Source organism: Muntiacus reevesi, chromosome 1 (genome assembly GCF_963930625.1).
Source record: "Muntiacus reevesi chromosome 1, mMunRee1.1, whole genome shotgun sequence".
Lineage (NCBI taxonomy): Eukaryota > Metazoa > Chordata > Mammalia > Artiodactyla > Cervidae > Muntiacus > Muntiacus reevesi.
In genome coordinates this window covers 64903685-64930113 of record NC_089249.1, presented here as the reverse complement: position 1 = coordinate 64930113, position 26429 = coordinate 64903685, and the positions used below count along the sequence as shown (strand labels likewise).

General features: G+C 36.3%; 1 protein-coding gene across 1 annotated transcript; it reads left to right on the top strand.

Annotated features, from left to right (window-relative positions):
* Nucleotides 1-4: 4 nt before the first annotated feature.
* MPC2 (mitochondrial pyruvate carrier 2) lies at nt 5-26429 on the top strand. The gene is made up of 5 exons (XM_065946330.1): nt 5-323; nt 15249-15289; nt 23163-23247; nt 24209-24320; nt 26119-26429. Exons 1-5 carry the CDS (start codon nt 215-217, stop codon nt 26153-26155), a joined length of 384 nt encoding a protein of 127 aa, XP_065802402.1. The 5' UTR covers nt 5-214; the 3' UTR covers nt 26156-26429.

Here is a 26429-nt window from a genome sequence, read left to right as displayed (position 1 = left end):
CGCAGAGTCTCCGCCCCCACAACCTTCTCTGGGCGCGGGCCAAAGGGTGGTTCGCCGGGGGGTCAGGCTCAGCCCGGGGAAGGGCAGGCACCCAGGGAGAGAGGGCGCGAGGCGTTGATACAGGGGAAAGTGACGAGCTGCCCTACATTGCCAGCCAGGGACGAGCACGCGGCCACGCTACCACCCGGCTGCCCACGATCACTCGTCCGCAGAAATGTCAGCCGCCGGCGTCCGGGGCCTGCGGGCCACCTACCACCGGGTCCTTGATAGAGTGGAGCTCCTGCTGCCTGAAAAATTGAGGCCGTTGTACAACCACCCGGCAGGTAATGAACCCAGAGTGGCTCCCACCGAGACCTCCCTTCATGTCCCTTTCCTCCCTTTACCGATCCGCTGACAACTCTGCCGGTGGACAGTTCACCCACAGCCCCAACCCCTGGTCCTCAAGTGAATCTGTGTACTTTCCCATGCTCCTTGCTTTTCACATTTTCTTTTCCAACATGTCTAAAACTCGTGATTTTCAAGTCTGCGCCCTTTGCGACCTTTGTTGCACTGCTTCTCTTAGGCACCACTCAGATCCGGACCAGGCCTCTTGGTTTGACCCTTCTCCGTTTCTGCGGCCAGGAAAGGGTCTGGGCCACCAGGAAACCTCATTCTCTCCCCTTTCCTTCCATGAGTAGTGATATATTGACCCACGCGCAGAAGAGCTGTCTTACCGCCCCAGAGTGTTTGGAGTAAAGGTCATACTTCCTTCAGCTCCAGCTGACAGGCCTGCAGAAGCCTTAGCCAGTTTCTGAGTCAGTGTCATTCCTAGGTCTAGTTTGTTTAAGTCTATCCTAAATTACTACTGAACAAGCTCCTTCTGAACCTTTTTGTGTTGACAGACCTGGATTTAAGTTCTGCTCTGCTGCTAATTCTAGATGTGACCTTGGGTAAAATCCTAGATCTTAGTTTCTGTGAAATGTGGTCGATGTGAAAGGTAAAGATAACATATGTGTTTGATTCGTCGTAAACGCTCAATAAATATTAGCTCTCTCTTTAACCTATTGGAAAACAGCGTTCTTGTAGTTGAAAAAATAATTCTGTAAGAAACTGGAAGATCCCAATGCCTCCAACTCTTTATTTTAAGGTCTAAAATCCTGTTACCTCTTATATAAACGTTAGTAATAGTACTTACTTGACTGGGAACTCAAACCAGATAACATTCTGAAGTCACTTTCAAGCCTAAGACTTAGCAAAGGAGAAAGTGTGTTATAAATAGAAAGATTGAAGTGCAACCCCCCTGTGGCCCTTTTCTCTACATAGTTAAATCTATCTCTGCAGTGGGTGTCATTAGGAAAGTTGTATATCTCCCCACATAGCTGACTATGAAGCAGCTCTTGGGAATCTAAGATGATTACTAAATCTGATTTCCAAGTTTGATAATGGATTAATCTGTGTCTTGGAATTATGCTTTAGTATAATATTATTTATTGCAGTAGTTTACCCTTTATAAAACTGACCTTTAAGGAGAGATTTTTATTAATGAAGAAGATTAGTTTATTTGCTTTTTGTTTCTTTAAGACACAGTTTTTGGAAATTGTCCTCTGTTTTGTGGCAGAGATTTTCAGGAGGAAGAGTTGAGCAACGCTTCTGTAATAATCTGGGCTTTTTTTTTTTTTTCATTTTTTGGCCGCACTGTATGGCATGATTTTGGCCAACTGTTTGACATGTGGGGAATCTTAGTTCCCCAACCAGGAACTGAATGCTCATTCCCTATATTGGAAGCTCCAAGTTTTAACCACTGGGCCACCAGGGAAGTCCCTCGGCTTTAGTCTCAACTGAATTCTTGTGGTCAGTGCTGACCCTCTTAAGCTTTGTATTTGGTCTATAGGATAAAGACAGGCTAGAGGAGAAACAATTTTAAACTACTTTAAAACAGAGTTGGAGGGTAGGTTTATAGTGATCTTTTCCAGGGTCTTGGCTTTAACCACTTATAGTCATTGTTCATAATAGTTGATTCAGCTTTTAGAATGAAAGGAAATTATCTTTCTTTTGAGATTGGTTTGTAGATCATGTATTTTATGTAGATACTCTTGGACTAGTTCAGTTACTGTAACCTTTTTTTCAGTGTGATGGAAGGAGCTAGACTTTGAAGCCAGATTGACCAGTGTGACCTTGATCTTAAATCCCCTAACCTTTAGCTCTAATATATAAAATGGGAATAATAATTATCTCCAAAATAATGGACATGAATTTGAGCAAGCCTCGGTAGTTGGCGATAGATAGGGAACCCTGGCGTGCTGCAGTCCATGGGGTCACAAAGAGTCGAACACGACTGGGCTAAACTGAACTGAACTGAATTATCACCATTTAAGGATTGTTGTGAAAGTTAAGTATGTATTGTCTGTAAAATGTAGCTGTGTTTGCACATAGACTTTCAACAAATGTTAGTGTTAGTTCTCTCTTATTTACTAATATCAGGAGTAAGAATACCCATCACTGCAAAATTGTGATTAAAAAGTTGTAGGCACACCAATGCAGAAATGAAGAAACATGAAAAATATAACTTGTTGATTGTCACAAGTATTGAATAAAATCTGAGGAAACTATTGTTCTAAGACTTAACAGGGAGTATTCAAGGTTTTTGTGTACTAGTTTACATTATAATGTGTTTTTGAATCATTAAATGATATATCTAATCATCATTAGACTGGATTCACATATTGGAGGTTTTCACAGTAATGTGCAAGGCTGGGTTCTAAATTTTTTGAGATTTAATCGTATCATTGACAAATATGTCTAGACAAGTCACAAGAATATGTCTTTATATAAATATTTATTAGACTTAGAATATTGCATTCTATATATACATAGTTAGACCTGTGGTCTTCATCGTTCATTTATCTACATATTGTCTGTGGCACATAATCATCTACTTCTTTAGAGTAAGAATAGAGTTCTATCCAAATGTGTGTTTCATTTGTATTTATGAGCTCCAGAATGGGGTGAATTGTCCCAAAGGATGCACAAAATGAAACTTTGGAATATAGGGAGAAAACAGTAGAACTTCTGTTAGTACTTACTTTATCTTTTTAAAGTTTCCATTTTGTGTATATTTTATAATATATAATGTATTAGTGCACATTTACATATATGTGTATGTGTAAATAGACAGTCCCTTTCTTAGGATGGTTCAACTTAAGATTTTTCAACGCTACACGATGGCTCAAAAGCAGTATAAATTCAGTAGAAATCCAAATTTTTATCTTTTCCGGGGCTAGTGATATGTGGTACAGTGCCCTTACAGGTGGCAGCGACAAACCACAACTCTCAGTCGACCATAGAGTAAACAGCCAATGACTCTCTTCTGCACCCATATAACCATTCGTTTTTCACTTTCAGTACATGTGTGCTTCATTCTTGGTCTCTCAGTCGTGTCTCTTTGTGACCCCGTGGCTCTTCTGTTCATGAAGTGATCTCCTCCAGGAGATCTTCCCTACCCAAGCATTGAACCTGCATTTCCTGTGTCTCCTGCATTGGCAAGCAGATTCTTTACCACTGTGCCACCTGGGAAGCCCCAGTGTTCAATAAATTGCATGAGATATTCAACAATTTATTATAAGCTTTATTTATTTATTATATATTAACAATTTATTATAAATAAGCTTTGTGTTAGATGATTTTGCCCAATTTAAGGGTAGGTTAGACTAAGCTAGGTGTATTAAATAAATTTTCAATTTATAATATTTTCAACTTTCAATGGATTTATTGGGGTTTAACCCCATCATAAATTGAGGAAAATCTGTACACACCTGAATTCCATGGAGTCAACATGTATATATAAATTGTATATAGAGGGTATATGCTGACATATTTTTTAAACTGATGGGGCAGTATGTTCAAAAGAAGTTAGGAAAGGACTTCTCTGGCGGTTCAGTGGTTCAGAATCCACTGCCAATGCACAAGTTCAGTCCCTGCTCCAGGAAGATCCCGCATGCCTTGGGACAGCTAAACCCACGCACCACACCTACTCTAGAGCTCTAGAGCCTATGCTCCGCAACTAGAGAGTAGCCCCCGCTCACCTCAGCTGGAGAAAGCCTGCATGCAGTGAAGACCCAGTGCAGCCGTAAATAAATAAATTTGTAAAAATTTTAAAAAAGTTAGGAGACCACAGCTCTAAAGAGGTGTACCTTAGAAATTACCTGGTTAGGACTCTGAACTTTCACTGCTATGGCCCAGGTTCAGTCCCTGCTTGGGGAACTAAGATCCCACAAGCGGTGAGGTGCAGCCAAAAAAAAAAAAAAAAGTTATATCTCAATAAAACTGGGGGAAAATTAAATGAGAAATAAATAATAAAAATAAAAACTATCCTTCAGTTAAGTCAGCACAGAAAATAACTATCTTAGCCATATAATTTTTGCTTACCATAGCTTTGCTTATAATGAGTTATATTTTGGCTTAAGTGGAAGAACTTTTGGAAAAATATTTCTGCAAAATGTGTTGCTGTGTTTAGCTTACTATTGCTAAGAATATTCTTTACATTACATGATGTTCTCTCTGTGAAGGCTGATGAGAAAGTTACGTTACGGTGTTCACAACAGGAATATTTGCTTTTTCCTAGACCAAAGAATTAGTTTTTCCTTTTTATCTTATAGACCTAGAGAGTATTTTTAAAATAAAAACATACTAAATGAACTATTAGCAGTGTTTAATATATCATGATTAAATATACAATAAATATATAAATATACATATGTTATTTATTATAGTACTAACTTCTATTAGCCTAAAATTAAGGAATGAGAACCAAAAGGGAAAGTTGGAATTTCAAATGTTTAAGTTATTGATGTCAAATAGAATGTCTTTAAACTAGTTAGCTCCAATAAAGTTGAATTATTTAATATTTATTGAGGGTCTACTGTATATTGGATACTGTTTTGGCATTTGAGTTATTTTCATGAATAAAATAAAAATCCCTAGCCACAGAGATTTTGTATTCTCAGAAGAGATCATAAAAGTAATACAATCCTTGCTGTAATTGTTAGTTTGACACTTAACATAACTTTTGATTTTAAACTAATTTTAAGAAGTTAAGCTTGTTTATGCCTCATCTAATTTGATTCATTAGATACATTAAAGGAGAAGCAAGCTCTTAGAGAAGCTATAAATAGTTATATACATGTTACTGTTTATAAAATAGATAACCAAATGTATAGCACAGGGAACTATACTCAATATTTTGTAGTAACCTATAAGGGAAAACAATCTGGAAAAGTGTTTACATATATATATAAATCAATGAGTCATTTTGCTGCACACCTGAAATTAACACAACATTATAAATCAACTGTACATCAATAAGTAATAGTTTATTATTTCTCAGACGTAATAATTTTGGCTATAAAAGGTGGAAATATGTTTAAAGTATGGTATGGCATAGTAGAAAGACGGCTGGGATCAAAGAAGCCTGCATTCTGGTTCTTACTCTATCTGGAACTATCTGAATATGAGACAATTAAGTTTGAAGAAATGCCTTTTCTTTTTCATCCTATAAAAATAAGAGGGTTTGTATTTTCTTTAAGGCCCTTTCCAACTGGAACAGTTTACAATTTGGTATTTCTGCTGTGACTTTTCTTAGTTTCAGAGGCTTCAGGAAATTCATCAGGGAAGACTATAATTATTGTTAGTTTAGGTTTTAGGCATCTAAATTTTTATCCTTGCTGTGCTATGTATTTTATATAAGTAATTTTACCTTTCTCGACCTCATATACCTGGCTTATAAGATGAATGCTTGCACTAGATAATTTAAACAATCTTTCTAAATCTAGAAGTCATTGAGTTTGTTATTGAAGAAATATATAAATTTAAAATGTATCAACCCTAAAATGCATATTACCTATCATAGTTAGTCACTTCACCTGTTATTTTCTTTGGCATTTTCACCAAAGCCTGTTTTCATTCAACATTTTAAAAATCATTATTCACCCATGATGCTCTGGGTACTATTTCAGTAAGCTCTTTCCAAGGCCTTACAGAAGATAGAAAGATTGCTTAACTCTGAAATGGTAGCCCGATCATGTTCTCCATGTGAAATCAGAACTAGGTTTAGTACAAATAAAAATGAGTAATTTTTGACAGTCAGTATCTGTGTCAAAGAATAATAACCTGTATGAATTCTAAGAATTTGTAAGTAGCTGGTTCCATGATAGCAAAAAGGTGGACTTCATTGACACAAGGAACTTCAGAGGAAAGTTCAGGGATGTTGGAAGCAATAAACTGTAAAGAAATGGTATGAAAGGATCTAGGTGGGGTAGTGGACGACTTTCAATAAGAATTTTATTTTCGACATTGGGAGCAGCTCTATTCAACATTTGTATATGTGTATATTTGCATGTGTGTAAAAGTTATTTATTCTGTTCCAGGAAGGAAATCTTTCCCTAGGAAGAGAATTATACAATAAAGGACATTCTTTCTGGGTAGAATTTATGAAGTATTTCATTATCAGAAATTCCTCTCAGATAAGGAAATTAGGAAATAAAATTATCAATATGTCATTGTTTTATTAACAAGTTCATCAAGGCAACTAGGTTTGTTAATTTGTTTGAAAATATGTCTTACATATTTGGTTGTATTATTCTCTTGCAGAATTCCTCAAATTTTCCCATAAAAATTTGAACTCTAAAGAACATCAGTTTCACTTTAAAAATCAGACAAACATTTAACAACACAAGAAAAAATGACCATTACATTATTCTTTGTATTTTTTTTATTATGCTTAAAAATAGTTCATAGTTTTACAGTAAATCCTTGTTGCGACTCTAGTTTATGTATAATAGTTTGTATCTGTTAATCCTATACTCCTAATTTGTCCCTCCCCACCTTCCTTTTCCCCTTTTGTAACCATACATTTGTTTTACATTACAGTTCATAGTTTTAAATAGTCAGCATTTGACATCTTTTTCAACTTCCAAAAGTGGAATTGTAAGAAACAAGATGAAAATGTATTGTTAGGTAATTGTTTGTCTAAAAGAATGTACGTTTACATCTGATGGGAATACATTTCTCTCATCTTAGACTTTAGGTTAAATTTCTTAAAAGCTGCTTTTTATTCAGTATATTTTCAGCCATTTAAAATTTCTGCCTAATCAAGTTTTTTCATTCATCATAATGATTGTTAGCTAGATACTCTAGTTATGCTTATCTTGATTTTAAGGTATTATAATCACTTCTGGTATCATGATTATTTAATGAGTTTATTATTTTAATGCTCTTCAGTGAGAACAGCTGTGTCATTGTAGAACATAAACCAGTTTTTCCCAGACAGACCTAGGAAAGATAGTGTAACATTGTATTCTCACTGTTTGAGTGGTACCTGTTTGCAAAACATTTTTGTCTAATCTTCATGTTTTAGGTAAATAGCAAGGATCTATTTTATACTTCAAGGACCAACTGTGAAAGTGAAAGTCGCTCAGTCGTGTGCGACCACAGAGTCCATGGAATTCTCCAGGCCAGAATACTGGAGTGGGTAGCCTATCCCTTCTCCAAATCCCAACCCAGGGATGGAACCCAGGGCTCTCACTCTGCAGGCGGATTCTTTACTAGCTGAGCCACCAGGGAAGCAAAACTTTCACTTTCACATGTTCAACATCCTATAATAACCTGTAATGGAAAAGAATCTAAAAAAGAAAAAAAAAATTTATATATACATTTATATATGTATAACTGAATCACTATGCTGTACCCCTGAGACTAACACAATATTGTTAATCCACCACACTTCAATAAAAAAAATGTTTTAACTTGTTTCATGTTTTAAATGTCAAAATCAGTTGGCATGTTTCCTCATTACGATTTTCATTATTGATTGACTGCTGTTTTTAAGAAAATAGCCTCTATACCTAAATTAATACATGTTTACATTTATTTGACTTCTTTACTTTTAAGGTAGAAAATGGCTACTTAAAAGTGGAAGGATAAAATAAAGTAAGTTTTCTTTGAAAATTTTTGTTTACTTATTGTATGATCATGGGTATTGCTATTTCCCCCTTTTTTTTAAACAATGAAGAAAATACTACTTGTTGTTTGCACTTACACATCTCTAATTATTTGTGTCAGTTGTTAGCATCCTCTAATATTTCAGAAAAATTAGAAATTTAGAATGTCTTATTATTACAATATATATATATATGCTACTTATGCTTTTAAATTCAGTGCTTAGCCGTCATTAAACTAATTTAGGCTTTGTTTTGTAGTTTAAAATTATTCCTTAAATAAAATATCTAAACTTCTTTTGGCCTTTGTTCTAGCAACAGTAATTTACTGTTTGAAGTTTTTGTTTGGTTTGGTTATGTGGGAGAAGGGCAATTGATATTTTAAAACCACCACCAAGCACAGGGCAGTCGAGTAAATCAGTTACCAGGCAAAGCTACTGAAAAGCTTGACTGTTCATTAACCCTGAAGGGTCAACCATTTCAGCTCGGAAAGAAACTAGAACCCTAGAGGAAACAGTTTGGGGGGTGATAGAAGAGGAAGCATCAGTTTTGAAAGAGAAGAGTGGAGCCTGTTTGGGATTCCAAAGCCAGAGACTAAAACAATGTATTGGCTTATCCTTGAGTGATGAAGCCAAGCTTCACGCAGGGATAAAAAATAAACTTGGTAATTGATACGGCATATGACCCTGAGACTTTGTAAATGACAAAGAAAAATAAGCCAAGTGTGATGACAGGAATCTCAGAAACTCAGGCTAAATAAAGTAACCAGAGAGTTTGAAAAGATTGACTTATAGGATTAGTACATTATGGCATCAGACTCATGGAAAGAATTTTCAAGAGCCAAAAAGAGGAGTATAGTGGTGTAACAGTAGCATAACTAATGAGTCAAAGTCTAGTACAGCCCTGATGTAAAGAGAACCTGGTGTCCTGAAGTTCATCCTTGAAGATGCAGCAGTATCAAGGCAAATATTCAAATTTCCTAAAATTTGAATATCTCTGATAAGCATCTCTCCTGGATATGGTTCATCCAGTTCAATTGTGTTCAAAAATATTTGTCTAGGAAAACTAAGAAACAGTCTTTAACTTCAGGACTTTGTCTAATTAAAGTAATGGATACATAAAGAGTTCAGTTTAATTGTTATGTGCAGTAAACAATAGAAGAATAGACAGGCTGCTGCTTTGAGAGTTCGGAGAAGGAGCATTTAATCTAGTCCTTGAGGAGACAAAACCTACAATGAGTTTTAGAAGGATGTTGGAGTTAGCCAGATGAAGACAAGGCCAAATATTGAGAGAAGATAATATGAACTAAGATTTAGAACCATGAAACAGCATGAAACTAGTTGCATGTTTGCCTAGCTTATCAGTCCACCTAGGCCAAGGTTTCCTAACCTTGCACAATAGATATTTTGGGGGCTGGATTATTGTTGTAGGGGATTGTCCTTTGCATTGTCAATGTCTCCTGAGGAGCAAAATCACCTCTGGTTGAGAACAAGTGACCTGGGCTAAAATTTAATTAACTTGGGCTTCCCTGGTCGCTCAGGAGTAAAGAATCTGCCTACCAATGCAGGAGATGTGAGCTCGACCCCTGGGTTGAGAAAATTCCCTGGAGAAGGGAATAGCAACCCACTCCAGTATTCTTGCTTGGGAAATCCCATGGACAGAGGAGCCTGGCGGCTACAGTCCATGTGGTCACAAAGAGTCAGACATGACTTAACGACTAAACAACAAGAAGTTCGTGCCGGGAGCCAACACACGGGACCCCACCCTTGGAAAGGCCATAGGGGAGAAAAACCTTCCGAACAAGGGCGAATCAGGTTATCAGGGATTTCGAAAAGGTCAGCTCACGAGACCCTGCCCCTAACAAGGGCGAATCAGGTTATCAGGGGTTTTTTGAAAAGGCCAGCTCACGAGATCCCACCCATGACAAGGTCATGAGGAGAAAGCCTGATAGGCAAGGCAGATCAGGTTTTCAGGGATTTCGGAAAGCTGCCCCCGGCTCTCACCTTAAAGATGATATCTGTCTTTCTGATGCCTGCCTCAATGGACTACTCCCTAATTTCTCTGACACAGGCAGGAAGGCCTTCCCCGATCTCTTCCCAAATAAGAATCAATTTAGAATTTTAATCAATAAGTTTCCCAGGTGGTGGTATTTTATGACATTATTTAGGGTGAAAGGAGTGTTTTAATTCAAACTCCTTTGCTGGTAGTTTTGTTAGCCAAATGCATTTATGCGCTTGGTACTAATATACATGATTGCTTATAATATCCTAATCATAAAATAACATAAAGAACCTGATTATATAAAAGCCCTAATAGATATAGAGCCCTTTTAAGGGGTAAAGGAGTCCTATTGGAAAACATAAGAAAATTATTCTATAGGTGGTTATTGGGTTGTGATTTGCTTGCTATGTTTTACTTGCTGTGTTTTGCTTGCTGTACTTTTGCCTTTGATGTGCTAAGGTTGTGTTATAAAAACCATTGTTAATATAGTTGAAGATCTAGGGAAATAAAAACTTAGCCCTAGTGTAGTAACATTGAGATGGTTGTTAATTGTCAGCCAGGAGTACTAGGTAGAAACTGCCTCACTGAAGCCGCAGAGTCTGTATGGGGTAAACTTCTTAGATAAACGCAACTGACAACTTTTGCAGAAAGATTAATTTTTGTATTAACAAGAATATAATTCTACTCTGTACTACTTCTCTATGACCCTGTTACCTTTCAGTTAAGGTCACCATAAAAACGGAAAATAGGTTTACAATCACCTGATCTGCATAGAATGTTAAGAGCCTCAAAGATAATATGCTAACAATTGCTATAGAATTTAGAAAGCAAAAAAATCCTGCTTTTCCTAAAAAACAAAATGATGTAATGCTAATCCTGTGTAATCATTAGTAAGCATCTTGTACCTTGAAAACGTTCTGTAAAAGGGTATAAAACGAGTTGTCAAAAAATAAAACACGGACTTGGCCCCATCAAGGCTAGTCTCACGTCTCTCTCTCTCTCGCCGACGCCGTTCATCCTGAGGGTACCCCCTGGATCCTGCCGAGGCTGGACCCCGGCAAGTTCGGATTAGGACTTTATATTTTGAAACTCAATGCCTTCATGTTTTCTATCCTTTAAACATTTCTTTCGAAATGCCAACCTAATCTACTAAAGATTTCCCTATCTTGTTCAAATATTGAGAAGAGGGAATCATCATGTCCCAGAGTTCTAGAAGTGTAATGGTGGCTGTGATCAGAACAGTACAAAATTTAGGACACTGGATTAAAGATTAACAACTCAGGAATTAAATATAGATTTTCACTCAGTTAAAAGAACATTAAAATTTAGAATTCCTTAATAGTTTTAATTCTCCCAGCAACCATTTCAGTACTGTCTAGATTTGCTCTAATTTAAAATATAGAAAACTACAGTACATAGTCAAGCATAAAAATGACTAACTGTCATATGTATGTAAGAAGATGAATAATTGTTTTGGGCCATAAGGAAAGACAGGGGCTATGCCATGATACTCTAGTGTTCGAAGAATTATTAGTTTAAAGATGGTATCCAGCTCCCTGAAGATTGAGGAAATAAGATAAATTACAGAGGAACTTTAGGATTAAGTTTAAATGTTCTAGGAGCAAGAGGGGAAGGCCCAATGCCCCTAGCCATCCCAGCTCAGCAGGAAATAGCCAGAGAGACCTCGACACCCCTATTCCCAAAGAATTGGGCCTCCCATCTCTTGAGGGGGGAATGTTAGAAAGTTAGAATAGGGAAAAGGAGCCCCAAATTGTGGTGGCTAAAAGACAAAGGAAAAAGCCTACAAAAACAGAACAAAGGAAAATCCACTGACACGAGTGAGAACTTCAGGTGAAGTTCTTAGCCAGCCCAATTTGCATAGGGCAGGCTCAAGGCGGGGAGAAGACAAACATCTAAAAGGAGGAGGCCAAAGAGGGATTGAGGCCTCTCCTTTTGGGCTGGCCCGCCCTCAGGCCTAGAGGGTGTACTATCCTTTGCTTGCCAATAAAACTGAGTTGTAAAATGTTCTAGGGAATCAATAAGCTTACTTAGAAACTCATATGTATAAGCCAGACTTATCAATATAAGTAAATACAGAGCTAATTACAGTAGATTATTAGTAAAATATTAGCAATAGTACATCTGATTTTTAAATCCCGTTGTATTTAAACCACATTGAACAATGTGAATTAGTTTGAGAGGACTACAAAACTATACCAAGGATATGTTGTATAGTGGCAGAGTCCAAACTGTAACATTACAATCACTTAGTATTGCTAAAGGTGAGCAATAGTTTATACTGTTTGATACTTTTTTAGAACTAATTAATAAGCAAAAGTTACACAAGGATCAGATACCATTTTTTATATTTTTCAAATTTCTCTCCTTATTGTTAACATTAACCAACTACTACTTTTGATAGTAATTCAGCCAAAATGCATCCAAAAAAGAAGTATTATCACTGCTTTAATTTTCACTTTTGAGTGGTAGTATTATATAACTGAAAATAGAGTGGTTTTGATGAAAAGCACTTTAGAATTATTTCCCTAAAATGTTTTTATACAGTTTACAGATATGATTTTACTTAACCTGCCTGTGCTTAAGTTATGAAAAACCAGCTCTGTGTTTTATTTGCCAATGTATCCTTAGTGCCTAGGGGACTATAAAGCATGAAGTAATTACTATGAGTGAATGAATGAATGATCTCTGCAACAAACTGAAGCCACAAATGCAACTAAATCTTAGCTTAAACCCCGGCTTTTTCTTTTTTTAGCTCCATGCTTTTTCAGTTTTACTATCTGTTATTTTTAAATAATAGGTTTAATTCAATTTTATCTTTTAAATGTTATTTATGTATGTGATTGGAAACATTTCTTTATTAATGACAGTGAATATTCACCTTGTTATTGTTGTTCAGTTGCTCAGTCATGTCCAACTCTTTGTGACCACATGGACTGCAGCACACCAGTCTTCTCTGTCCTTCACCATCTCCTGGAACGTGCTCAAACTCATGTCCATCGAGTCGGTGATGCCATCCAACCATCTCATCTTCTTTCGTCCCCTTCTCCTCCTGCCCTCAATCTTTCCCAGCATCAGAGTCTTTTCCAATAAGTCAGTTCTTTGCATCAGGTAACCGAAGTGTTAGAGCTTCAGCTTCAGCATCAGCCCTTCCAGTGAATATTCAGGGTTGATTTCCTTTGGGATTGACTGGTTTGATCTCCTTGCTGTCCATGGGACTCTCAAGAGTTCTCCAGCACCACAGTTTGAAAGCATCAATTCTTCAGTGTTCAGCCTTCTTTATGGTCCTACACTCACATCCATAGCTGACTACTAGAAAAACCATAGCTTTGACTGTATGGACCTTTGTTGGCAAAGTAATGTCTCTGCTTTTGAATGCACTGTCTAGGTTTGTCATAGCTTTTCTATAAGGAGTGTCTTTTGATTTCATGGCTGCGGTCACTGGGGCCCCAAAAGCCACAGTGACTTTTGGGGCCCCAAAAGACAAAGTCTGTCACTGTTTCCATTGTTTCCCCATCTATTTGCCATGAAGGGATGGGACAAGATGCGATGATCTAATTTTTTTCAATGCTGAAATTTAAACCAGATTTTAGACTCTCCTCTTTCACCTTCATCAAGGTGTCTTGTTCCTCTTCTTAGTTCCTCTTCGCTTTCTGCCATAAGAGTGGTGTCATCTGCATATCTGAGGTTATTGATGTTTCTCTTGGCAATCTTGATTCCAGCTTGTGCTTCATCCAGCCCAGCATTTTGCATGTATATAAGTTAAATAATCAGGGTGACAATATACAGCCTTGACGTATTCGTTTTCCAGTTTTGAACCAGTCTGTTCCAAGTCCGGTTCTAACTGTTGCTTCTTGACCTATGTACAGGTTTCTCAGGAGGCAGTTGAGGTGGTCTGGTATTCCCATGCTTACCTACTAGGGGTAAAATTGGGGAAAAAAATCATTCTTACCTGATAGTGCTATTGAGAAATATTACTGGAGTAGATGAAGAGAAATAAATGTGTTACATTTGGGTGATTATGCCCTTTTAGATGTGATTTATTTATTTTTACAAAGTAAAGTGGAATATTAAGGTAGAAATAATATTCATGAATATAATTAGACTTTTAAAATTTTGAATTTGCTTAAAAATCTTATGTGAAATTATGTTAAGAAATAAATGTCTTTTGTTGATCCAGTGTGTTGAGAACATTACACACCATATTAAGTGCTCTGATATGTATTAGATTTAGCTTTTGATTTACCATGGACAGATCTGTTTTTTTCCTGTCACTGTATGCCCTGAAAGATTAAAAGAGATCTGTGATTTGGAAGAGTAAGAAGTTATGTTATTGGTTATTGGTTAAAGAGCACAAGTTTTGAGAGTTAGAACATTTAGTTTCTAGTTACAATGCTGGGCTTACTACCCGCATGACTTAAGTAGGTCATGGAACTTCTCTGAGCCTATTGGTAAAAATGAAGGATGATCTGTGAGTTTACTTCTAGCTCTGAAACAAATTGCTTATTTGTTTCTGAAATTCACAGTGCTTCTCAAATCCCAGGTTATCTGGAAAACCAGAGTTGTTTTTCAAAATACTGTCACTATTTTGAAATACAAATATATTCAAAATACTGACAGTATTTCAAAAATACTGTCAACATTTATTGAACATTTTGCATGAGATGGATGAGTACCAGGATAACTAAAACAAGGACTTTTCCCTTTCCCATATGCCCTTTAAAGTTAGGTTAAATTAATTTAGGTTAAGGTCATTAATTTTTTACTAGGATGTATAGAATTTTTGTAAGAACTTTTATTAGAATACATGTGGTGACATCATTTATAATAATAAATATTAATAGAATTAGTGAATATATACATATATATATCTACTGAGGTTTATATCACAAAAATTCCATAATTTATCATTTCTTCAAATTGAAGATTATCCTTAAATAAAATGATATTAAGTTCCATGTTCAAAGCAAAATACACTGAGAATAGTTTCCAAAACCACCTCTATTATACTTTAGCTAATTTTAATAGTTCTCAAAAATACAGAGAATTGACATGGAAATCAAAACAACTTGTATGAAAAATTGATACCATGGTGACTCTCTAAATTTTAACTTAAATACAAAGCATGCAGAAAGCACAGTAATAATTATTAGAAATAGATTCATAAATCTTTGAGTTTTTGAAATGTGATGGCTGTTTAAAAGGCATATAGAAAATAGTTAGTTTATTGCTAAATTTTTCTTTCTTTTTTTTTTCCAGGTCCCAGAACAGTATTTTTCTGGGCTCCAATTATGAAATGGGTAAGTCTTGGGTTTTGGCTGATGCTACTGAAAAAGATATTCTTTAAAAGAGCTTATTAATTTGAAGTAATTTTTCTGAAGGATGTACTTTATTTATTTTTTTTTTGAAGGATGTACTTTAAATATTCATGATACAGCTTGAAATAATTTCATGCAAATACTCTCAGATGTATCATTTTTACTCTATAAGCATACTACCTACCTGGGGTCTTTTGAACTCCTTAGATAAGGAGCCCTTTGGGGAACCTATTATCATCAAAATGCTTATAATTTGGGCCCTAAGAACATGAAACTTCATTCTAAAATTTTGTGACTATGTAAAACATTAAATTGGTTTGAACTCCTCCCCCGCCCAAAATTAACTTTTGTTATTAACTTAGTTTGAGAACTTAAGATACTAACACCAAAACAGAGGCAAGGAAAATTAGTCTCAAAAAGTAGAATTTATCCAGGATATATATATATATATGTTTATATATATATATATATATAAACATAGTCTCAAAAAGTAGAAGAATTTATACAGTATATATACATAAACTTTTGGTAAACGATAGAATCTGGAACTTCTGACTCCACAGTAAATGCTTTTATCCTATGCCAGAGTTTCCATTCATAATGTTCTCATTTAGCTGAAAAGAAGTAGTTGTAATGGCTATTAATAACAAATCATTGATTTTATGTTGGAAAGGCCAGTTTTGGCTTGATGCAGTGCTTCTCAAAATGTCATCCCCGGACCTGCAACCTTGGCATCATCCAGGAACATGTTAGAAACACAAATTTTCAGGCCCCATTGCAGATTTACTAAGTTTGAAACTATGGGGATGGAGCCCAGTAATTTGTGTTTTAATAATAGGCCCTATATTTGTTGCGGGAAGGGGGACCCCTTCCAGGGCCCGAAACTGGGCTCTTGTCTAACACTCGGAAATGAATTGTCCAAGGAGACACATGTGCTGACAAAGCAAGAGATTCTACTGGGAAAGGGCACCCGGGCGGAGAGCGGGAGGGTGAGGGGACCTGGGAGAACTGCTCTGCCGCGTGGCTCGCAGTCTTGGGTTTTATGCTGATGGGATTAGTTTCCGGGTGGTCTTTGGCCAGTCATTCTAACTCAGAGTCTTTCCTGGTGGCCCACGCATTGCTCAGCCAAGATGGATGCTAGCGAGAGGGACTCTGGGAAATGGACGGACACGCGGTGTCTCCTTTCGACCTTTCCCAAACTCTTCCGGTTGGTGGTGGCTTATTAGGTCTGTATTCCTTATCAGGATCTCCTGTCATAAAACAACTCTTGCAAATGGTTACTATGGTGCCTGGCCAGGGTGGGCGGTTTCAATCAGTGTGCTTCCCCTAACAGATCTACAGGCTTTCTTTTTTATTGTAATAAAATGCACATAAAATTTAGCATCTTAACCTCTTTCTTAGAGTTGAGTATATCACTATTCAACCAATCTCTAGTACTTTTCTTTTAATTTATTTTAATTGTAGGATAATTGTTCCACAGTATTGTGATCTACTACTCTTGATCTTGCAGAACTAAAACTATTAACCCATTAAACCATAGCTCTTCACTTCCCTCTTCCCCAGCCCCTGGCAATTAGCATTCTACTTTCTCTGTGAATTTCTATAAATGAAATCATACAGTATTTCAGTATTTGTCTTTTTGTGCCTGGTGTTTTTCACTTAGCATAATATCCTAAGGTTTATCTGTGTCAGAATTCCCTTCCTTTTCAAGTCTGAATAATATTTCATTGTATGTATGTATCACATTTTGTTTTTTCAGTTTTCTGTTGATAGACACATGGGTGTCCATACAATATCTGTTCCAGACCCTGCTTTCTGTTCTTCTGTGTATATAACTACAAATAGAATGTTGAATCATATGGTAATTCTATATTTAATCTTTTAATGAACCGCTTAACTATTATCCACAGTGGCTGCACTGTTTTACATTCACAAGGCTTCCAGTTTCCATTCATCCCTGCCAACACTTGTTACTTTTGTTGTTGCTTTATAATACCCTTCCTAATGGTTGTGAAGTGGTGCGTTGTTTTGATGTGCATTTACCTGTGCTAAGCATCTTTTCATATGCTTATTGACCACTTTTACATTTTCTTTGGAAAACTATGTATTTAAACTCTTTGCCCAAATTTTAATAAAGTTGTTTTTTGTTGTTGGGTTGTAGGATATTTTAATTCTTTTAAATGTGTAGTTTTAAATTGTTAGAACAGTTCAGAAACTCAGTTGTAAATCTAAGTAGTTGAGAATGTTAGAACTGGAATTAGCTATCCCTCAATTTTATGGTGGAGAAGGCAATGGCACCCCACTCCAGTACTCTTGCCTGGAAAATCCCGTGGACGGAGGAGCCTGGTAGGCTGCAGTCCATGGGGTCGCAAAGAGTCGGACACAACTGAGCGACTTCACTTTCACTTTTCACTTTCACGCATTGGAGAAGGAAATGGCAACCCACTCCAGTGTTCTTGCCTGGAGAATCCCAGGGACGGGGGAGCCTGGTGGGCTGCCGTCTCTGGGGTTGCACAGAGTCGGACACGACTGAAGTGACTTAGCAGCGAGAGCAGCAGCAGCAATTTTATGGCCTTAGGCAAGTTCTACCTGTGCCCCTTTGTCTCACCTATAAAACAGGACTAGAGTAAATTAGTGGTAGGGGACTATATTTACAGAGAACTAGGGAGCAGTTCTTTTTTTAGATTTGTATATTGCAAAAAGGCTCTATCAGTTTAAAAAAGAAATTACAGAATATCAGCTTTAATGATTCTGCCCATACTCTTAAGCATTTAAAAGTAGTGTAGTATTAAAAAAAATACTGTGAAAGGTATATTACTATTTCCTTCCTCTTCTCTCCTACCAACACTTAAAATTATGCATCTACAAAGTTGAATTAATTTCTGAAATATTGTTTCTAGAAACATTATTTAAAAAGTAAGAATGATAAAATAGGTAACTAGTGAAGATCTACTGTGTAGCACAGGGAACTAGTGCATAGCAATAGGGAACTTTATTCAATGCCTTGTAATGACCGGTATGGTAAAAGTATCTAAAAAGAGTGGATATGCATGTATGTATAACTGATTCACTTTGCTACACACTTGAGCTAATACAACATTGTAAATCAACTATACTCCAATAAAAAATTACCAAAAAAAAGCTAAAAGAATGATTTACTGTATTTACAGTAAATTTATGAGGGGTCCTCTGATCACAGATCTGCCACAATTTAGATGTTTGTTTGTGTTACCAATAGCTTTGGTGGTTCTTTGGTCTGGTCTATCAGTGTTTTGAAACATTAACAGTATTATATGCTCATAGTGCTTTCTCCACTATCTCCTTTAAAAACTTCTATTTTAAGTTCATGTTGACATCATGCATAGTCTCCTGATGACAGCACAACCATAGAAACTCCTGTGTCTTGTTCTCACATAAGTTCTACATTAAGAATTTTAGACTGTGCTTCTTTAGATATTTAACTATGGTTGAATCCTTCTTAGCCACTTTAGTTGAAATCAGATAATCATAAAGGTCAAATTGAATAATTCTAAAAAATAATATTACATACTTTTAACTATTTTAACCCTAAGACTATAAACACATATTCATTTATCCATCATTTACTATAATGCCAGGGCTTCCTGTGTGGATCCACTGATTTTGAGTTCCACATCATTTATCATGGAAGAATTATAGCCACAGTGCATCCTGTATAATTTTAGTTTAGTTTTCTTTAAATCAGAGCAAGTTTATAGACTCTTTCATAAGAGTCTGATAACAGAAACCTGCTAGATTTCTGTTTCCCCCCTACCAATCTTTTTATATCTGTCTTGTTTACACCAAATTTGATAGCAAGTTTAACAACTTAACCTTTATTCAGTCTTTCCAAAGCAATCACTTTAGTTTCATAGAAATAGCAACCCTCTTTTCGTATATCAGCTATTTACCTAGTTCATTAAATTAGATAAATTATATTAGAAAATAAAACTGTTACCGAGTCCAAGCTCGCTCTGCTCTGCTCGCTGCACAACAGGCTGGTGAATCCGAGAGACGAGGGATTGAGGCAAGGAAGACTTTGATTGAGGAGCTGGCTGACTGAGAAGATGGCAGCCTAATGCCTCAAAATAACCATCTTATCGGGATCTGGATGCCAGGTTCTTTTATAGATCAGAGATGGGGGGAGGTGAGGAACCAAAGTAAAAAGACCATTAATCTTGCCAATCTCCTGGAATGGCAAGCCTCAGGCAGGGGATGTGTTGATTTCTTCCCTCCTTCCATCTACAGGTGCACAGGGTTCTGAACAAAGGCACTTTATAGTCAGACAGAGGGACAGGATTCTGAGGCAGGCTGTTCTGTGTAATTATAATAACAAAAGCAGCAAAAAGCAAGTCAAAGAAACAGTTCCAACATGGAGTCAAAATTGGCTTCTCTGCAACAAAACTGGTATAAACAGGTCTGAGGACAACTACAGTGACTTGATAAAAAAAAAAACTGGTGAGAGCAAAAATGCATGAGTACAATACAGAATGAACAGCCCAGTATACAGTCTATGGAATTCTCCAGGCCAGAATACTGGAGTGGGTAGCCTCCAGGGATCGAGCCCAGGTCTCCCACACTGCAGGTGGATTCTTTATCAGCTGAACCACAAGGAAAACCCAAGAATACTGGAGTGGGTAGCCTATCCCTTCTCCAGGGGGTCTTCCTGCCTCAGGAATCGAACTGGGGTCTCCTGAATTGCAGGTGAATTCTTTACCAACTGAGCTATCAAGGAAGCCCCTTGGCTAACCTGGGGAAACTATTATGTGAAGGTCAGTTCAGAGAGCTTTCTTTTCTTTCTGCTCATAGTCTTTTTGCACAGACTAGGTTATATTTAACTCTTGAACAGTATACCATATTGTGTAGCTAATTTTTTTTCTTTCTGTCCTTAGGAATAAGTCAAACTGTTTTAAGATTATCTATGCTGATTTTTAGTATCTAGCTCCTTGCTTTTCCAGCTATAACTCCTAACATAGGCTAATTCACAGTTTAGAATCTTGAGAACTTTGCTATTTCTTAAGTGTTTGGAATTGGAATATTATACAGTGGTTTTTCATTGTTTTTTACACTCCTCTAAAAGTGTTATATGAGATTTTTTTTTTTAACTAGAGGAGAAAATACTGGAAGAAAAGAAGGAAAAAAATGTTCCACACTATCTGAGTATTTACTCCACCCAGTGGCGATAACAAGGTGCCAAAAAGAATCACACACATTTGAAAACCAGTTTTTAATTAATGGAAGCAGAGAAATAACTTGAATCTGCTAGATGCCAAACTGTCTGTATTGGATTATTTAATACATTGTCTCATATTTAATCTTCACCAGAAAAAATCTGAGATGTAAAGATACTGAGGTTCAAAGAACTAAAACTGTAGTCTAATTTGACTTCAAAGCCTAGGCTCTTAAACACTTCATGACCCTCTTTAAAAGTCACTTTTGGTACTTTTTGGTACTACAATTGGTATTTTCTTCTTATGTTAGGGAGTAATTTACACAATCTTTTGGTATACTCTACGCACTCTCTGACTCTACAGTTCTATTATGTGAATAAAGTTCATAATAAAGAAGAGGAACATTGACCTTCTAGCCCCTGAGGCTAGAAATACAGGAAAGAGTACAGAGACTAATATTCCCTTACCTCTGTTTCTCTAAAAATGTAAACTACTATTTGTCGTTGCTAACAGTAATATTTTCCAGACACTATGCTAACTATCTTTAAATCATATTATCTCATTTAATAATATATCACTCTTGCAAGGGTAGCTATTAATATTCTCATTCTATACATGAAGAATATAAGACAAGTGTCATGGGGAATTCCATGACTGTCCAGTGGTTAGGATTCAGCGCTCCCACTGCAGGCTGCCCAAATTCAATCCCTTGTCAGGGAGCTAAGATCCAATAAGCTGTATGGCCAAAAAAAAAAAAAGAGAGAGAGAGTATTATATAACTTGACCAAAGTCATCAAACTTCTAAATGACAGAGATAAGTATATTCACAATAAGATTTTCTAAGGTAATTTACATGACATTAGAGTGGTATAGAAATTGAAAGGGCTTTTTAAAAATTCAGGAAAGGAAACTAAGTAATATAGTATTATAAACCAACTATACTTCAGTTTCAGAAGAAGACTAAAAGGTGTAACATCCAAATGCAGTGTATTCTCCTGACTTAACTACTCTAGACAAGAAAAAACAATTTTTTTAAGACATTTTGGGACAGTTTTAACTATGTCAAAATTTAACTGTGAACTATACATTAGACAACAGTGTCTTGTCCATGTTAAACTTTGTGATTAGATTATGGATTAAGAAAATGGGAAGATAGTCTTGTCCTTAGCAAATATACACTAAAATACTAGAGTCAAAGGGCATGATATCTCCAACGTCTTTGTATATGGATCAGAAAATATATACATCTATATTAAGAAAGAAGATGATTTCAAGAAGAAAAGAAAAAGAACTGTGGGAGCAGGCACTCAGGATCTTTGTGAGGGAGAACGATTACTAATATGTCCTAGAAAAATGAAATGTATACTCTGAGCATAAACACAATCATGGCTGTTAACTTCTTCCAAAAGACAATGCTAGAATATAGCCTCTAGTGTATTTGAAAAGCCACAATGTAGTAATACATGGACCGAGTAGAATAATGATGGAAACCAGTCCCCTTCTTCCCCTATACAAGGGCAGTATTTCACCCTGCCAAAGTGGAACAAATATGCAAGAGAGAAAATGTATGTTAGGACCTGGAAGAAAAAAGTAAGAGTGATGATTTGGAGCTATTTGAGAAGAAAATCACATGACTATGGGTGAAAATTAAGAAGAAAAGTAGTGTTAGTTATGATATACCTCTTACTTCCACTTCTGTATTTAACCATTTGCCACATTGAGCCAGAATCACTGCTTTCTTGAACCAATGACTTTATTAAATAAAAATCATTTTAATTGGTTTAAATTTGTATATAAATTCACTAGTATACATGTGTTCTATTTAGGAGAAAAAAACTGTTTTTTAATGTTTCATGCATCTTTTAGGAACTGAATAAAACCTGAAAATGAATTTATTTATTTATTTTTGGCTTTCTTGGGTCTTCCTTGCTGCACACAGGCTTTCTCTAGTTGCAGCGAGCAGTGGCTCTTTTTGTTGCAGAGCACCACCTCTAGAGCACTCAGGCCTCAGTAGCTGCAGCAGGCGGGCTCAGTAGTTGCTGAACTTGGACACTCGAACACCCAAGCTTCAATAGTTGTGGCTCTGGGCTTAGCTGCTCCTTGGCAGGTGGGATCTTCCCAGACCAGGGATCCAGCTCATGTCCTCCGCATTGGCATACGTATTCCTAGCCTCTGGACCTCAAGGGAAGTTGAAAATGAATTTCTTAAGACCGTGTTTTCTAATGACATGTTTAGAATTTGATTTAAAATACTTAAAGAAAAAAGGAGAAAGGGAGGAGAAAAGGTAAGTATGGCAGAATCTCAATAATTGTTGACTGGGTGATGGGTACATAGGGGTTCTTTGTCCCAGTATCTCTTTATTTTGTGTAGGAGTGAATTTTTCAGCAATAAAAATCATTCTATTATGTATTCTAATCTGTGTAGTAGAGTAGCATAACTAATATTCTATTAGGACTCATTACTCAACTTTCTGACTGATGCTGGTGGTGGAGTATGAGTAGAATGATTCTATAAAAGACAGTATTAAAAATATGCCAGAGAAGAAATGACCATGTATACTTTGACATTAAGGAAAAATTACCTAACTGAGAAATTTAAAATTATACCAACACTCTGATACTTCCACTTCTAAAAAAGAGTAACATTGAAAAAACATTTATTTCCAGGGGCTGGTGTGTGCTGGATTGGCTGACATGGCCAGACCTGCAGAAAAACTCAGCACGGCTCAATCTGCTGTTTTGATGGCTACAGGTAAATTAACTGAATATCTTCCATATAGGACATTCAATAATTAGTTTTACATCAATTTACTTGACTGTTTAACATTTGAAATACATACACGCACACTCACACACAAAGAAATTAATGGTATTACCTTTAGGCAGTTATTAGACTATAGCCGAAGAAGGCAGAAGGAGGGTTATAAAAGTTTTTCTTTGATGTAATAACTGAGCGTTCTGTGTAATCCTGAATTATACCAACTTCATTAAATCTCAGACTATAACCTTTTTCCCCTACTTTATGCTGCTGCTTTTCAGTCGCTAAGTCGTGTCTGACTCTTTGTGACCCCATGGACTGAAGCATGCCAGGCTACTCTGTTTCACTATCTCCCGGAGTTTGCTCAAACCCATGTCTGTTGAGTTGCGGATGCCACCCAGTCTCGTCCTCTGTTACCCCCTTCTCCTCCTGCCCTCAATCTGTCCCAGCATTAGGGTCTTTTCCAGGGAGTCAGCTCTATAACCATAGTACTGAAACTTCAGCTTTAGCGTCAGTCCTTCCAATGAATATTCTGGGTTGATTTCCTTTAGGATTGATTGGTTTGATCTTCTTGCTGTCCAAGGGACTCTCAAGAGTCTTCTCCAAGAAAAAAGAGTCTTCTCCAGCACCACAGTTTGAAAACATCAGTTCCTCAGCACTCAGCCTTCTCTGTGGTCCAACTGTCATATCCATACATGACTACTGGAAAAACCATACCTTTGACTATTGTTGGCAAAGGGATGTCTCTACTTTTTAATATCCTCGCTAGGTTTGTCATAGCTTTTATTCCAAGGAACAAGCATCTATTAATTTCATGGCTGCAGTTACCATCTGCAGCGATTTTGGAGCCCAAGAAAATAAAATCTTAGTCTAATTATTTTACTCTAATATTAAATGTTTAGATAAGATTGAGGCAATACCTATGCTGTTTTTTAAAAATATTTTATTTCAACAGGCTTTATTTGGTCAAGATACTCACTTGTAATTATTCCAAAAAACTGGAGTCTATTTGCTGTTAATTTCTTTGTTGGGACAGCAGGAGCCTCTCAGCTCTTTCGTATTTGGAGGTAAGCTCTCCATGTTTTTGTTGTCGTTTAGTCATTCAGTTGTGTCCAACTATTTGTGACCCTATGAACTGTAGCCCACCAGGCTCTTCTGTCCATGGGATTTCCCAGGCAAGAATACTAGAGTGGGTTGCTATTTCCTTATCCAGGGAAACTTCCCCACCCAAGAATCAAACCCGCATCTCCTATATTGCAGGCAGATTCTTTACCACTGAGCCACCTGGGAAGCCCTTGAAACTATTTATTCAGTAATTAATATTATTTGTCAGTGACTAGCTAACACTCTGGAATGAGCTTAGATGAAGGCTCTGGCTTTGTTTGAACCATAGGACCTTCCAAAATTACAAAAAAATGTTATGAATTTCTTTGGCTAAAAAAATTGAATGATCTCAATATAAAATTAGAGAACATTGAGTTGTGTAATATTCCTTCTTTTCAGAAAGCATTCTATTTTGTAGTGTATAGTACATTTAATTTCATTTATCTGTACCATATCTGGCTTTACTTGCAGCTTAATTGTGTAATCTTTTCATAATAATCTAGGACATAACAGATAGATGAATACTCCCTTATTCTACAAATGCCTGATAACCATTTTTAGGTCTTAATTAGGTCATAATTAGGTCTTTTAGGTCATAATTAGGTCTTAATAAACCTAATATAAATTTAGGTTTATATCAATATAAACTTCGGTTTGTGCAGTGATTTTATTCACAGAGTACTTTTCTCATACACCATCTTATTTTAACCTTATATTAACTCATGATAGTAAAACTATGAGAACACTAAGTGCCACATTCAAAAATGTTATTTCTAATAGCAGAAATTCAGATACAATTTAATAAAAGGATATTTAGCCTTACAATTAAAATAGCAGATTGAGAGATTTAGTTAGAAAAACAAATGTTGGACTCTCTGGAGCGCTCAGGAAAATAGGGTTTAATGTTTGAAATCAGGGCCTTTTGAGACGTATAGGAGGTATGATAGGCTTCTTAGAATAGCTTCCTTCTTGTGCTTGTTCAATTTTCCCCTCTATTTTCAGCTGAGAAGATTAGTAAATGAAGCCCAGGGTGTTGTAAAACAGAAAGATTCTGTAGCTTTGTGGTTAGTTCTTCTTTGAATTAGTGAAAATTGAGAATTAATGAGAAATGAAGAAATTGTCCTTAGTTTCAAAAAACTTAAATGTTACACCTCCTAAGCCAGTAGCCAGCCTGTGTCACAGAATTATATTTTTAGTGACTAGACAGGCTCATTCCCAACTGATTGTATTCTCAGGGAAGATGCTTTGTGAATATAAAATTAAAAGCTCTAGGTGACTACGTTTTGGTAAATTTTATACATATGTTCACATTTGTCATACTCTCATATAGTTCAAGAATGAAAATATTCTTACATTAAATTAATACTTTTGTATAGCTAACTGTAAGTCAGTTAAGACTTTTTGACAGTTTCAAGCCAGATTCAAATAAAGTCCTTAGGTTATTCTCCTTTCTGCATATTTCTACCTATAAGCCCCTGGCAAGATTGTATTTACAACTATATAGCCTCTTGACTAGTGAAAAAGAAGAAATGGAATATGCTTCTCATTCCCGTCTTATTATAAATATTATCTAGGGACTTTCTGGTGGTCCGGTGGTTAAGATTCCACATTTCCACTGCAGGGGGCATGGATCCTATCCCTGGTCAGGGAATTAAGATCCCACATGCTGTGCAGTGCAACCAAAAAAAGAAAAAAATTTTTTAGTTAAAAAATGAATGTGTTTATTGTGATTCATGCTTTTTTTTTCTGTTTTCTTTATAGATATAACCAAGAACTAAAAGCTAAAGCAAACAAATAAGAGTTCCTGATCACCCTGGCAATCTAGATATGGACGTAACCACCGGGACCTAGTTTGATTTATTACTCAGTTGATGATGAGCTGATACTAACTGTGCTAATGTTTGTAAGGCATAAAATGTAATTGGGAGATAGTATTGATACTTGATTCAACAGAAAAATAAAGCAAACTTTTAATAATATTGTCTCTTTACATTTGACTTAAGGAACTTATCTGTGGATATTAGTAGCATTTTTCCTACTATTTGTCCATAATAAATCACATTGCTCATACA

What these genes read in the sequence shown, in the direction of transcription:
- MPC2 (XM_065946330.1), top strand. Translation starts at nt 215, where the DNA reads ATGTCAGCCGCCGGCGTCCGGGGCCTGCGGGCCACCTACCACCGGGTC. An exon ending in GTTGTACAACCACCCGGCAG is followed by an intron (nt 324 to 15,248) that starts GTAATGAACCCA and finishes TTTTTTTTCCAG; the next exon opens with GTCCCAGAACAGTATTTTTC. An exon ending in CAGCTCTTTCGTATTTGGAG is followed by an intron (nt 24,321 to 26,118) that starts GTAAGCTCTCCA and finishes TTTTCTTTATAG; the next exon opens with ATATAACCAAGAACTAAAAG.